Source organism: Xiphophorus hellerii, chromosome 18 (assembly GCF_003331165.1).
Source record: "Xiphophorus hellerii strain 12219 chromosome 18, Xiphophorus_hellerii-4.1, whole genome shotgun sequence".
In the NCBI taxonomy this organism is placed as follows: domain Eukaryota; kingdom Metazoa; phylum Chordata; class Actinopteri; order Cyprinodontiformes; family Poeciliidae; genus Xiphophorus; species Xiphophorus hellerii.
This window is the reverse complement of record NC_045689.1, coordinates 16,225,017-16,240,071: the sequence shown is the minus strand read 5'-3', so window position 1 is coordinate 16,240,071 and position 15,055 is coordinate 16,225,017. Positions and strand designations below refer to the sequence as shown.

The 15,055-nt window shown below is 39.2% G+C and overlaps 1 protein-coding gene across 2 annotated transcripts in view; it reads left to right on the top strand.

The window, feature by feature from the left end:
* The window catches only part of dscamb (Down syndrome cell adhesion molecule b), a 132,138-nt gene extending 117,967 nt beyond the window's left edge, over window positions 1-14,171 (top strand). Inside the window, exons 27-33 of one of the 2 annotated variants that reach the window (XM_032545408.1) lie at window positions 2,531-2,707; window positions 3,672-3,702; window positions 3,930-4,045; window positions 4,133-4,297; window positions 7,606-7,806; window positions 8,254-8,556; window positions 12,797-14,171. In XM_032545408.1, coding sequence (XP_032401299.1) covers window positions 2,531-2,707; window positions 3,672-3,702; window positions 3,930-4,045; window positions 4,133-4,297; window positions 7,606-7,806; window positions 8,254-8,556; window positions 12,797-13,302 — 1,499 coding nt within the window. In that variant the 3' untranslated portion in view covers window positions 13,303-14,171. The remainder of the gene's footprint in view (window positions 1-2,530; window positions 2,708-3,671; window positions 3,703-3,929; window positions 4,046-4,132; window positions 4,298-7,605; window positions 7,807-8,253; window positions 8,557-12,796) is intronic. The other variant, XM_032545409.1, reaches the window with a different exon arrangement.
* Window positions 14,172-15,055: the final 884 nt, after the last annotated feature.

Genomic DNA, 15,055 nt, shown 5'->3' with positions numbered 1-15,055 from the left:
AAATTAATAATAAAAAAAAGGAAAACAAAACAGGAAATATGCAATATGCAGATTACCAAAATAGGACAAAACATGTCTGGGCATACAAAACAGAATTTAGAAGCAGAAAAAAAATATTGTTACATTCTTAGCAGACACTGAGTTATTAGGATTCTCAGTTTTTTGCTTCTTGCGTGGTATCTCATCCATTAGTATTGTTGATGTTGATGCATTTGAGTTGAAGCTCGAGTCAGACTCAGAAGCAGATGACCATTCTGAGAACTCTGAAGGAAGAGACAATAGACATCAGTGACATTCTTTGGTAAAATCTGTATAACAGTTGATTTAATTTGCTTTGTTATCTCACCATCATAGCAGAAAACCGTCAGTACCACATTGCCTTGTCTAAGGAGGTCACTGAATATTTCTTCGTCAACTTCAGTATCTGTTGCATCTTTGTATGTAACTTTGCCATCAGGTGGCAGGCAAAATCGTTCAATGACTGAAAAAACGAGGCAAGATTTAGAGCCCAATTCTGTAATTAGCTGGATTTTTTAAACTAACAGTTACTTGATATTGATCATGTGATTTGAATGAAACATATTAATGAAAATACAATTGATTACTCTTTTTACTTACCACAAATGTGTAAAATATGTGTTAAATAGACATATATTGAAAAGAATAATGCCCATGCCCCACACAGATGTTAAATAAATAACAAACCTTTCTCCTGAAACTGATTAAAGTCAAACAGCCCTTCGACCTCCTCCAACTTCACATACTTTTGCAGGTCGCCATACTTTACATGGATCAGCATTTTGTTTAAGCATGGGATAAACCTAGACAAAGCAAAATAAGATATAGGTCAAGAGTTCACCTCACTGTAGTTCCTCTGCTATTTGTGGCACGTGACTTCGGCTCATTGATGTTCCACGGAAGCTAATAGCCGTTACCTCTTACATTCACAAGGCCAAAATTATCATTTTAAACGGCAAAAAAATAAAAGTATATTTTTCACGAGTATATGGTCCGACAAAATATGTTTTGTAAGAATTACCATGATAATAATATCAGGTGTAAGTCCTACTAGCTACCACGTGGGCTACTAGCTAACACGTTGTGTGAAATTGTTGCAAAATGGATATATTCAGCTGCCTTTCAGTTATGTGGTATAGTAGAAAAAGTCAAATCACTCACTCTGTCAATGTAATAGTGCTGGACAAAAGATTTAGTAAGTTGGACACTTACCGTGTAGAACAGGAGATGAACAAAATGGAGCCGTGTTCAGATTGAACGCAAACGAAGACTGTGAAGCAGAGGGGAGGAGCTTATTTTCCTCCCAGCAGAGTTGATTCAACACCAACACAATTAACTCTGCGAAATAACTCCAACACTGGGCATCATTTAAATCGCTAAATGTTAAAAAAACACTTAATGAGTTAAAATTAACTCTGACACGTTTAACCCTGAAATTTTAACTCTCTAGTTTTTGCTGTGTATGGACACCTTCTACCATACTTCTAATAATGTACAATACATGAAAAACTCAAGTTCTCTACCAACCAACTTAAGAGAAACCTTTCACTGAGTCCATTAGGTTTATGAACAACCTATTGACAGATTTACCAAGCTTGGAAGGACTTGGTCATGAGTCATACACATAGATAATGAAAGTGATTGTTTAAGCTAGTGCCGCCTTGTTTGCCGTTACATATTCAACTTGAGGCTGCTCAGCGACCTGAGACTTTCCAAGTCAGAATATTTTGATCTGAGAAATCATAAAACAGACATCTAAGTGAAATGAGAACATAGCTTTAGTTCTACTCAATATTTAGTACTATTTAATATTATTTAATATTTCTAACAGTTTTCTAACAGTTGAATACTAACAGTTAGTGTGACTGGTAGGAAAGAATGGGGAAGGTTCTACTGTTTCTGATGCACATTGGTTTTAATGCAGTAATTTAATTTACTTGGACAAGTCATTAGGGAGTAGCTTCAGTGTAGCTTCACTACAGGGACGCCGTGTGGCGCAGCGGGCGCTGCATATAAAGAGCCGGCCCCGAGTTGGACTCTCGTCAACCGTTATTCTGCTGCACGTCTCCCCCATTCCTGTCTGATTGCTGTTAGATAAAGTGTGAAAAAAAAAAAGAAAAATAAAGTTTCACTAGAGTCTCAGTGCACATTTACCTAATAATCTTACAAATCCTACGTCTTAAGGGAGGGAGAAATTGAGCCGCTGCATACTAAACAGTGCACTCTACTGTGTAATGGACAGGAGGAAAATTCAATAGTATCTGCAGTGTAATAAAGAACATATAATATTTCAATATCCAGGAATGATTAGATTTTAAAGTGCACATAAAAATTGTGCAAATGGAAAATTACTTATCAAACTATATTTCCCAGGAGTTTTTGATCCTAATGATGCTTTACTGTGATACATAAAACTTATTCCTCTTTTCCTCCACAGGTTTTAAGGTCAACACTGATGAGGATGGTGTTTGAATTATACAGGAAATATCTAACAGTTTTCATTTCTGCCAAGGTACCATCCCTCCTCTGCTGAAGACAGGAGATCCCATCTCAGACAACATGTCAGGCAGCGGAGGGCTGAAGATGGTGGTGACCATCACCTCCGTTCTAGTCGTGGCTGTGCTGGTTTTTATAATGCTAATGGTGTTAAAGAGGAGACGGAGGGAGCAAAGGCTCAAAAGACTCAGAGGTAAGTTTTTACCAATAATTCACCAATAAATACGTGGACAAGTGTATCATCTGCTGCAATTCACTGCATTGTTTTAAGCCTTAAACAGATTATAGGTATCAAAAATTCAAATTGTGCTCTAATTTATGTTTAATGTTTGATACTTCATTCAGATTTGAAAAATCTAACTGTTAAAGAGCTGATTCAATTCACAAAGCAGTGTTCTTTACCACATCTCCAGATCAGCTAACCTGTTTGTTACACATAGTAAAACCCAATAATGTCTTTTTTTTGCATTCGTTTGCATTTTATTCTGGAAAAATAGAAACTGTGTGTGAACCCTGATGAATATGAACTGCAGACAAACTGAGAGATGCACAAAATGATAGAAAACACCTTTTTTGAAGGGGTGTGCATAAGACTGACATAATAGTCATAAAAATAATATAACACCATCTATGAACATGAAGGAGCCTTCATGAATGTTTATGACTGTTGTCATGAAGTGTCATTCGGTAAATAATGACACTTTTAATGTAAAGTTGACACTTTTAATGCAACTTTTAGTGTAACTTTGCATTAAATGTGTCATTATTTACCAAATGACACTTTATGTCAACAGTCATAAACATTCATGAAGGCTCCTTCATGTTCACAACAGGTGTTATGTGGTGTTTATGATAGTGTAATGTCAGTCTTATACACAGCCCTTCAAATAAAGTGTCACCAAATGATACGTACAGAATGTTGTTAAAATCTTCAGAATGCTCAAGTCTATAAAAACAACTGCAATAAAGGTAAGAATGATGCTAAAGTAAGTTTGTATTAAGAAAGTTTGAGTGCGTGTTGTGCCAGGCTCTAATAGATCTGAAGTACCTTTCAGTGAGAGGAATCATCAATGCTTGTAAAGTATTACCAGTTCTGTACCTTCACAACTCCGACGGGGCTGTATATGGTATTAACCACCTCTTTGCTGACTTCACAGATGCCAAAAGCCTGGCAGAAATGCTGATGAGGTATGTATTCTTAATTTTGATTTGTGCACACTCATTTGCTTTCAGACAGAACATAAATCACTCTGCTAGCCAGAGTTACAACCCCGTTCAGTAAAAATCAAATATATTGTTGGTGCTGTCCTTTCACCTTCATTCAACTTCTTGTCAGTTTAAGTGGAACTGAGTTTGCATTTCTGCAACACAAGAGTTGAGGAGATTACCTGGCGTTTTTTTTTTTCCCTTCACAGTAAAAACACACGGACGCCAGACACGGTGAACAAGCAGCAGCAGACACTGAGAATGCACATTGACATCCCCAGAGCGCAGCTCCTCATTGAAGAGAGGGACACAATGGAAACAATCGGTAAAACGCTCGGGGTGGAACCTGCTTTTCTCAGTCACCATGTTCTCCACTCTCACAGTTTCCTAAACCCTGCTTCCTCTCTGTTAGACGACAGGTCCACTGTGCTGCTGACAGACAATGATTTTGGGGAGACCAATAAGCAGAAGTCTTCCACGGTGACCCACACAGTCCACTACCAGTCTCTGTCCCAGGCCACTGGGCCCCTGGTGGACGTATCCGATGCCAGGCCTGGAACCAGTGAGTCCCACCACCGTCAGTGCTCAACATTTATTTCCTTTACTACTAACAATGTGTCGTTATGTGTTAATGACAATAACAAAACGGTTGTGCAAGTGATGCTGCGATTTTGTTCTATGTTCTTGATTTGTAGCTATGAATCTAGCATACAGTCTTTTCATGTTACAACCACAACCTCAAATTTATTGAAGACTAATAGGCAAAATTAACTTAAAAAACTAATAATTGTATTTTAGTTTGAAAAAACAAGTGTTCTTTTTTTCATTCAAGCCTCTTCACTCTGATAATCCTAAATAAAAACCAGTGCATTCAGAAGTCACCTAATTGGTAAACAGAGTCCACCAGTGTGTAAATTAATTTAAATATAAGTTTTAGTACAACTAAGCCTCACTAGCTCATTTGAACACATTAGTGAACAAACAATATCATACAGACACAATAACACCAGCAAGTTAGGTAAGACGTTGTGGAGCAGTTTAAAGCTAGTTTAGGTTTTAAGACTGGTTTAGATTATTAATTAGAGAAGTAGGAAAGAAGCCCACGGTAACTCAGGAGAAGCTGCAGAGATCCACAACAAAGGTGGGAGAATATATTGACTGGCCAACTATTTTTCACACACTCAATAAATATGGTCTTTGTGAAACGCTATGCAGTTTATGCAGCAAACATGCAGAAGAAAGTGTTATGGTCAGACGAGACCAAACTTTAGTATTTTGGCCTTTATGCAAAATAAAACATGCAGTGGAAAACTACTGCTGCACATCATTGCAAACACAATGTCAACCTCATGTAGCGGTGACAGCATCATGCTTTCAGAAAGCTTTTTTTCAGAAATGAATGAGAAGCTGGCCAGAAGTAATGGAAAGACAGACGGAGTTCAATATAAGTAAATACTGCAAGAAAACCTGTTAGGGGCTGGAAAAGATTAGGTTCTAGGGTGGAGGTTCTCCTTCCAGCTGGACAATTATCCAAAAAGTCCAGCCAGAGCTACAAGGGGATTGTTAGAAAACATATCCATGTGTTACACTTGACCCAGTCAATGTACAGACCTAAAACTGATTTTGTGTTCAAATCCAAACTGACTGGGCTAGAGTCAAAATGTCTCCTGATGTCCAAAGCTGTTGGAGACACACAGGAAAAGAACTGTAGCTCAGAGAAAGGTGCTTCTACCAATCTTTTATGTGTTGTCCAACCTTTTCGCTTCTTTTTTTATAAAAGATTTTGAAAACTTTCTCTTTCTTTCCACTTCACAGCTTTGCACTATTTGGAGTTGGTCTGTAACAAAAATCTGAATAAAACACATTTACGTTTGTGACAAAATCCCAAGGTGTATCAATGCTTTTACAGCTCTATACACTTTTGCAGACTTTAGTGCTGTAGTAACTTGGCTCAGCTACACAAAATACACAAAGGTGATAAAGCTTTACTGCATTTTCATCTGAAATATATGCAAGGCATTAAGCCTCTCCACCCGTTTTATTTAAAATGGCCCTGATACGGTGAGTTGTCTTACAACGACAAAGTTGTTTCTGGTGTTTAAGCTCTTCTGAAGCCAAACTGATGAAGAGTAGCGATCTTCACTTCTCTTTTTTGAAACAAAGCTTCCCGTTGATGCCCACAAAGCACTCTGTTTAAAACAGCATAAGGTGCACATTTAGGTACACAATTAGTTCTGCAAGCTGATTAGGAACATTTAGTTCTTTCTTATTTTTCTATAATTTTTCGCAGCTGATCTGCCAGTTCACCAGTAAATAAACAAATGTGAAGACAGGAGACAGAACAATGTTTAATCTTTGTAAATAGACTCACAAACACTGGCACCCATTCTAGTCTTAACCATGGCCTTTAGCACACAAGCAATGAGTCACATGACCTGACCAGAGTGAACTCATAGCTGACTCAGAGCTTTTCTTCTTTCTTTCTGTCATTTCATCCCTCCATCTCTGCTGACTACTGTTACCAGCTTTATTCTTCTCTCTGCATGGATCTGGCCTCAGACCTTTTCTAAATGGTTTTATTATCATCTGCTCTGGCAGAGGATGAGGCACCTGCAGCATGCCAGGGTCAAGCTGAATGAGACGAAGGTTTTAGGTTTCTGGAGTTTGACAGTGATAAAAACAATATTTGCTGAGGGCAGAGAAAGCAAACAAAAAGAATGAACTGTATCAAAACAGAAGCCAAGACTTCCTACTGCCTAAATATTCTAAATAATGCACGTCATCAGTGTTTCATGAATATCCTGTAAGTGAATGTGAAGAAGTTCCAACAGACCAAGTTACGATTTTCACAAATAGCTTCTTGAAAACACGGAAACTTAAAAACTGTGGTAGACCTGTTGCCAAATTAACTGCACAAATATATTAAGAAAACAATAAAGTTACAAACATAGTAAAATAAAGTCCAAACAAGTTGTTGAAACAGATTGACCAATTAAGGTTTTGGAACTATTAACTAGTTGGTCACTACTGCTAAAAGTCCAACAAAGGTTTATGGTATCTAGGTTAAAAAAAGTTGGTGTGCTCCTTTTGAGCACACCAACTTGACAGTCCGTGTGAATCAGGGGAAATAAGAAATTATCTTGCCAGTTTTAAAATATTTGATAGATTGCTGGAGTTTTTTTCACTAAATTAATCTAAAGATGGATGCGAGTTAACGCAGATCTCCATTTTAAAGGATTAAAACGGAGATGCAAGGATTTTGATTCAAAAGCAGCAAAATTAAAGTAAAATTATGACCTAAATTTTGACTCAGTTTTATAATGTATATTTCAAATTTGTATAGTTTATATTTGTATATTTGTATAGTTGGGTTGCACATCTAGCTCCATCACTAAAATGTCCCGGGCAAAGCACTTTATTGTTTCTGCCTTATTTAAATTAGTCCTGAACTTTTGCATATCTACTGATTGATTATTTATTCCTGAAGTGTTGACGTACGATGATTTTCAGCTGACAGCTGCTAGCCTGAATGTCAGGATCTGTGTTTTCTGTGTTCATTTAGAGTGTTCTGTGTCCTTGAGTCTCTTCGTTGTCCTGTCCTCCCCTTGATTGTTCCCAGGTGTGTCTCGTTCTGTGATTACCCTCCCATGTATTTAACTCCACCTGTGTTCCTTGTTCGTCGTCGGGTCCTCGTCAATGTTAGCCTATTCGTCGTCAGTGTTTCCCTGTGCCTGCTGCTCGTTGTTTGGACTAGTTATTTTCATTTAAAAAAAACATCATAACTCATCTTACCTGGGTCCGCTGCGTCTGCCTCACCACCAACACCACCCGCACTTCATGACACTGAACAACACAACTGACCTTTACCCCCCTAATCACTGCTAGACCCCACTGCCAGACGCACTGCCAAAGCTGGACCTGCTGCAGCACGGAGCCGCTACGCCAGCCAGTGGACTCTGAACCGGCCGCATCCCACCAGCTCCTCACACACCTTGACCACTGACTGGAGACTCCCCACACCCCGCGCCACTGGATCTGTGGACAAAGAGAGTGACAGCTACAGCGTCAGCCCCTCACAGGACACAGGTAGAGCCAGAAAAGACGGATAGGAATACTACCAAAAATACACAAACAACATGAACTCAGTCTATTTTTAAAGCTGGAAAGTATTGGGAATATGTCAGAAGTTGTATTGCTTTTGTGAGATTGCAAAATGCATTAGTAGGGAAGAAAACAACTCTTGTTTTTTCATGTTTTAATCCAAAAACGTTGGCTTGGTACTTTATTTTCTTTAAAACTCAGACTGTGTAGCCCATTCCTACCTAATTTTATTACATTATGAATCCATCATAAACCCATTCCATTTATCTTTACTTTTCCCAATATGTTTTGCAGCACTGGTCAAAACAAGTCAAAAATCCCTTTAAAAACACACAATATCAGCAGAACAATAAATCAAAATTTACCTTTAATTCTAAAGAAATCCAATGCAACACGAGACGTGTGTTGAAATGCACTCCTCCTCATTATCAGATCGCGCACGGAGCAGCATGGTCTCAACAGAGAGTGCATCTTCCACCTACGAAGAGCTGGCGAGAGCCTATGAGCACGCCAAGATGGAGGAGCAGCTCCGTCATGCAAAGTTCACCATCACAGAGTGCTTCATCTCTGACACGTCGTCCGAGCAGATGACAGCAGGGACCAACGACTACACCGACAGCCTGACCTCCAGCACACCATCGGAGTCGGGCATCTGCCGCTTCACCGCTTCCCCGCCCAAACCTCAGGATGTTAGCAGGGTCATGAACATGGCCGTGCCCAAGGCGCACAGACCAGGTGAGGAAGTGGAGCTTGGACAACAACACAGAGTTACAGCGTTTGTCAGAATGGCCCAGTTAAAGTCCAACTGAGAATCAGTGGCGTAGATCAAAAGTGTTCAGCATCCAGCTGTTGGAGACTTATTCCAACATAGCTATAGCTGTAGCTGAACCTATTTCTCAGGACAATAAAACAGCATATTTAACCATTTATAAGTATATTTTGTATGAACAGTTTGACAATAACCCTTATTCTTTTATGTTATATATCCTTTGCACAGTAATCCTCCTTAATTTGTACTTTTAAAGGAAGAAAATAGATTGAAACACATTTTATTAGCTAGTTAATAGCCTGTCTGTGACAGCTTCTTAATTATCTTTTGGCCAGCTCCTCTTTTAATTGCACTTGGTTTAGCTTTGCATTCTGTTGTGTGTCTCATTAGTCTTTAGACTTCTGCTAGAAAATGAGGTAGTCTCATTAACCATCACTCGATTTATATTAGAAGAGCTTTCTGTGCCTTCAGTTGCCTTGTTTATCTGGAGCTTTCCATCTTAACAGACAAACAAAGCCCATCAGACTTCATGAAATCATAATTAGTACATGAGGTTTCCTAATGCACCCCTGGCATATGTTTTATTGTTAGGGAATTTTTTTCCAGAAATTATTCCCTTTTTTATTATAACTACACATTTAAAGCTTTGTTTCAAAAGCCATTTCAAACTGTGAATATGCTGTGTGGTTGCTAGCTTACCTTATATGAACCTTAGCTTCTCTGTAAACCCATCAGTTACTTGATCCGGCAGCCCCACGGAGGCAGCTGACCACACGCCATGCACAGACGGCCCAAACTGAAAAACACTGTGCTCTCTGACACATGTGGACAGCTCGTCCATCACCCGTCCTGCTCTCATGTGATAGTCTGTCTGGGACCGCTGATAATTAGCGGTGCTGGAGGTCTCCTCTTACGAGGAGCAAAGGAAGAACTTTGGGTCTGCAAATGTGCCGGAGGTTCCCCGTGAGACAGCAGCCGAAGACATCAGATCTCCCTCTTAAGTTTCAGGTCTCATTATATCATGAAGTACTGTGCACAGGACAGCAGGCATGTCTAGCAAAGAGAGGGCAGGTAAAGGCTATCTGTCAACCTGATCTCAAAGTATTGTAACTGAGTACAAAACAGCACTTTGCTGATAAAGGGGAGACCTATCAGGATAACCACAGGCTCTTTGCTTATCAGACCAGAGTGACGACTGCGAACACTGTGGTGTCACTTACACTGGGAATACAATGCAGAGATTTAGGATCTTAATTGGCTGTTACATTTTTGTGGTGTTAATTAATCACATATTACAAAAAATATATACAGTACAGACCAAAAGTTTGGACACACCTTTTAATTCAATGAGTTTCCTTTATTTTCATGACTATTGACATTGTAGATTCACACTGAAGGCATCAAAACTATGAATAACACATGTGGAAATATGCACTAAACAAAAAAGTGTAAAACAACTGAAAATACCCCTTATATTCTAGTTTCTTCAAAGTAGCAACCTTTTGCTGTGATTCTGCTTTGCACACACTCTGCATTTTCTTGATGAGCTTCAAGAGGTAGTCACCTGAAATGGTTTTCACTTCATAGGTGTGCCCTGTCAGGTTAATAAGTGGGATTTCTTGCCTTATAAATAGTCATGAAAATAAAGAAAACCCATTGAATTAGAAGATGTGTCCAAACTTTTGGTCTGCACTGTATATTTTTGGTTACTTCAATGTAAACTGAATAATTGTGTATCGCTACATACAAAACACTTTAAGTATTATGTGTACAGCAGGTGTAAAAACACTCGTGTGTTTTCTTGTATTCTCTCTTTCCTCCTTCCTTTATTTTTATCTTCCTCTTTCCCTTTAATGTTTTGCTCCTCCTCTCTTCCTTTCTTAAGCCCAAAACTATTTCTAATAATAAAAAGTGGAAATAAAAATCACATTTTTGTGGCCCAATAGTACTTTTGGCAAAGGTTTGGACACCCATACTGGCTTCATGTTAAATTTGTGTAGTTAAGGGGTCATAGTCTCACATTTCAAAAGTCTACTTGCTCCGATTCGAACCAGAATCAAATGAAAATAGGAATGACTATGCAGTTAAATCAAATTAAATGTGAGGTTTTAGTCTTGGACTATCCATCTCAATAATAATATATGAAAATGATTAACTAGAGATAATGTTAAACTGATCAAATCCAACAGTATTTAGATACACGGCAGTCTGTGTACAGGAATGAAATGTAAATAGGAAGTTACAAAATTACTACACGTGAAAACAAAATTAGTGTAACAAATGCCAGATCGTGAATTTGCAAATATCCCAACCAGAGGAACCTAATTGGGTGAATTACAGTGTGAAATCCAGAGCCAGCAGAGCTGCTGATGTGCCTCACACTAAGTGAATGATGCACCTTCAGCTTTACTATCATCTCTATTACATCACTGAGTGAGCTAAGCTGATGCAACGTTTTATAGATACAGGAATACAGCTAATGCTTGAGTCAGAAAGGCTCACATGACTATGAGATCTATGAGATGCATATTCAGTTTCTGTGTTCAGAAACTTAGTTCCCTCTGCGGCACAACAGAGGAAGGTGTCACCTTTAGGTAGTCCTGTAAATGTGTTGTATGACACACAAATGTGACCATTGCCTGTAAATATCTTTCAGATACTAAATGCTGTTTAGATGATGCACTTTGGTGTCTCACTGCTGTACCATTCACAGTTTACGAACTGATTAATTTTCAAACTTCATTTCTAATGAGCTCCCAGGGAAACACTTGAATCTATATTTAATTCAATTAACACTTCAAGCCATTCATCATGCTTGCCGGCACTAATGGGGCTTATCCATAACCAGAGTAATTTATTCATTCTTCCTGTGAACCCTGGAATCCATCCCCTGAGGTCACACACAGTAACTGAATGTGCAGAGGCGACCTTGTCTGAGCTTGCATTAGCGCAGAGATTCTGGCAGGACCTGTGACTGTGCACATATAGCACACCGACATTATATTCGTACATGTGTGGGTTGTGTGTGTGAGGGTCTTCATGTGTGGGAGAGATAATGCGTTAAGAGCAACTTTAGAAGTGAATGACGTCTCTCTAATTATGTGCCGATCTCTGCATCTGTGAAATGGTAAAATGTCGATTCTGTCTGAGCTGCACAGATGCTACAGAGAGATTCAAGTGCTTCTGGACATCTGAAATTATATTTGTGCTGAATTACATACAGAAGGCAATGCATGTAGGAAAAGGAAAGTCTACTCATCCTCTTTTCCTTTAACGTATCTGATGAGATTTTTAAAAAAATAAAATCTTATCTTGATTTAACACACATTTTAAGTTTGACCCCGCTAATTATGGCTGAGGTGTGTTAGCCAGTACATCCAACATGTCACCAGAAAGAAGGGTTAAAATGAACCCAATGAAGTTTCTAAGTTGTACACATTGATTTATATTAGAAAAAAAGCTCATTTCCTGAGCCCCATTCTAATCCAAAACATTGACCGTCATGGCTACATCAGTTTCTGATAATTACAGAAAATATAACATTTCTATTAAGTCTTTCATGTTATTCTGTTATAACAACCAGAGTGACAGGAAGTGTCACAGCTGAATTTGTGTGAAACAAATGTTTATATTTTAAACTGACAGCAAGGAATAAGATTAATTGTGTCCACGTGAAACATCCAAACTTGCTCAAAGTTCATATGGGTTCTTCCAGTCAGGCACCAATAACCCAGAAGTATCTCAGTACCAGGCTCTAGTTAGGACTGTGTAGGTTTAGGTGATTGCTATTCTATACATTTTGTCCTGCCTTACTTTTCTATTAATCTGTTTCTCTGACCAGAAACACTCTACATGTTTAGTTTTCAGTAAATGTTTCAGACAGGAAGATCATTGATTGAGCACTACCTCCCATCGCCATGTACAATCTATGTAATCATCAGCTTCAAATACCAACACTATGTAAATGAGCGACATTACAAAAGTTTATAAAATAGTGTTTTGCCCATCATATTTTTGAGGTACAAGCTTGCTTTGCCCGCTAGCCGTTAGTTTCAGCCTCCTGACCAACTTATTTACCAGAATCTCACTTAGAAAAATTATAATCAACCCCATTAATGTTTATATGTTGTTGCTTTATTGTATTTTCAATTTTCCCAAACATTATTTCTAATGCTACTTCCTGCTTCTCTGTATGTTGCCTCCCAGGAGGAGAGTTGGTCCACTTACCTCCGTACCTCCGTATGGACTTCCTGTTGAACCGTGGCGTGCCTCTGCCAGCCCGAGGAGGGGGGGTCAGCAGCAGTAGTGGCAGCAGTAGCAGCGGGGGAGGCGGTGCAGGAGCTGCAGGACCGAGCGGAGGTGGTGTTGGTGCTGCCGGGGAATCAAGAGGAGCCATGGGTCAGGCCTGCCTTGAACCCCAGAGGAGTCGTACCCTAAAGAGGCCTCCTCCGATGGAGCCCACACCCATGGAAGTGCCCTCTCCCAGGGAGGTGCAACAGTGGCAGCCAGGAACTGCCTCTACCCTTCCACACAGGGATGTCCGGGAGAGGGGGGAAGCCCGGGGCGAGGTCCGAGGAGAGGCGCCCCCCTCAGGAGATTTAGCCCAAGCACAGGCTGCCAAGCTCAGCACCTCACAGGAGTCACTGCTGGATTCCAGAGGACACCTGAAACAGAGCAACAACCCTTATGCCAAGTCTTACACTCTGGTATAACACTGGGACACACAGGACTGCTTCAGACAAACAGGACTGCTGCAGACACAATCTGAGAGGAAGAACAAAAGACAGACGACCGGCACAGGAAGGACAGATTACCACAACAGAAACTGTTGTACATAGAGCTGTTTCTGACATGCGTCTAAAGTGGATGCTTTTCTTTGAGTCTGTCTTTCTTTCTTTGACTCTTTTCTTTCTGTCCTCTCTTGCTCTTCACTGATGCTTTCACACGTTTCTTTCTCTCACAACTTGCTCCTCTTCAGAAAGGTTTTCTCTCACAGTTCTTATTTTCTACTTGAGTATTCTTTTATTCTAAAGTGACAAAATAAGAGGATGGCCAAAATGATTTATTTAAAATTTGAGAAAGGTAAAAAAAATAATATTGAATTTATATCAAGGACAGTTATAGTCATTATTAATATTATTAATATTGTATAAAAACAGAAAATATCTAAAAAATATGAAAGGGAAACTGAAGAGGACTCTGAAGCACTCTGCAGGAGAATGTTGCTTTCTTAATTTATTTTTATTTTTCATTGTTGCAGTGTAATGAAATATGTGATTGGGTAACAATGAAGATTTTAACACAGCGAAGAGCCGATAGAAGAGGAGGAAGCGTGATGCCAGACAGGACCGCCAATGCTGACCAATCGAAATGTTTTTCAGACTCTCTGACAACTTGCATGGCGACTGATCAAATGACAATTACTAGGAATGGCTGGAAATCCAAAAAAAAAAAAAAAAAAAGATAATTTTGTCACTCTGAGAAATTATACAATGTGAATATATATAAAGAGAACACTTTTATTTGTGGATATTATGGGGAAAATGATTTGGTTAATAAAGTCCTTAGTCTTGTTTGCACACATTCGAGTTTGATTTACACTTTCCACAACGTTTTTTTTATTTGACCATTTTGTCCAGGAAAGATTGGTGGATGAAAAAGGTCCGGTTCACGGTCTCCACTCTAATTCATCCAAAAGGTGTTCTGTTGGGTTCAGGTTAGGACTCTGTCTGGGCCAGTCAGGTTCTTCAAAACCAAAACCTGCTTATTCGTGTCTGGATGAACCTTGTCTTGCACGAGTTCACAATCATTATGGAACCGTTCCCACAAAGTTTGGGAATTTTTCAAAATGGACTGGTATCCTGCAGCAGTGAGAGTTTCTTTCACTGAAACCAAGGAGCCGAGCCTAAGTCTGGAGAAACAGAGGTCCAACATAACAACCAGACTTGCTCTTGTCTTCAAGATATATCCCTCAAGGTCCACTCACCTCACTTTGTGGCTGAGTTGAAGTTCTTCCCAACTGCTTTCACTTTTTTCCAGCAGATTTTATTTATAGTGTATTTTAAAGCACTGAGTTTGCCACAATTATTAGAAGTGCTAATAAATATTGAATGCTTTATATTAGCCACTTTCACAGCATTCTGTAGTCGCTGCATATTGGATAATTATCTCAAGGTTTTTAAGCAACCTCTGAGTTTCCCAATTGTAATTTAAGTTTCAGTAGGCGTACTGATAGCTGCTGTGATTCACCAAATAGGTACAAACCCAGAATCGAGTCCAACCAGGTTGAAGATCTAACCGACCAGAAAATGTGTAAAAAAATTTTTAAAAAAAGGTTGAGGAACACAGAGGAGGCAATGATGTTAACCTTGACCGTCTTTACAAAAACCTATGTTTGACAATTAAAAAAGATGAGATGGTGACGGGTATCAAACTCAAAAACATCCCACAGACACACAACACGCT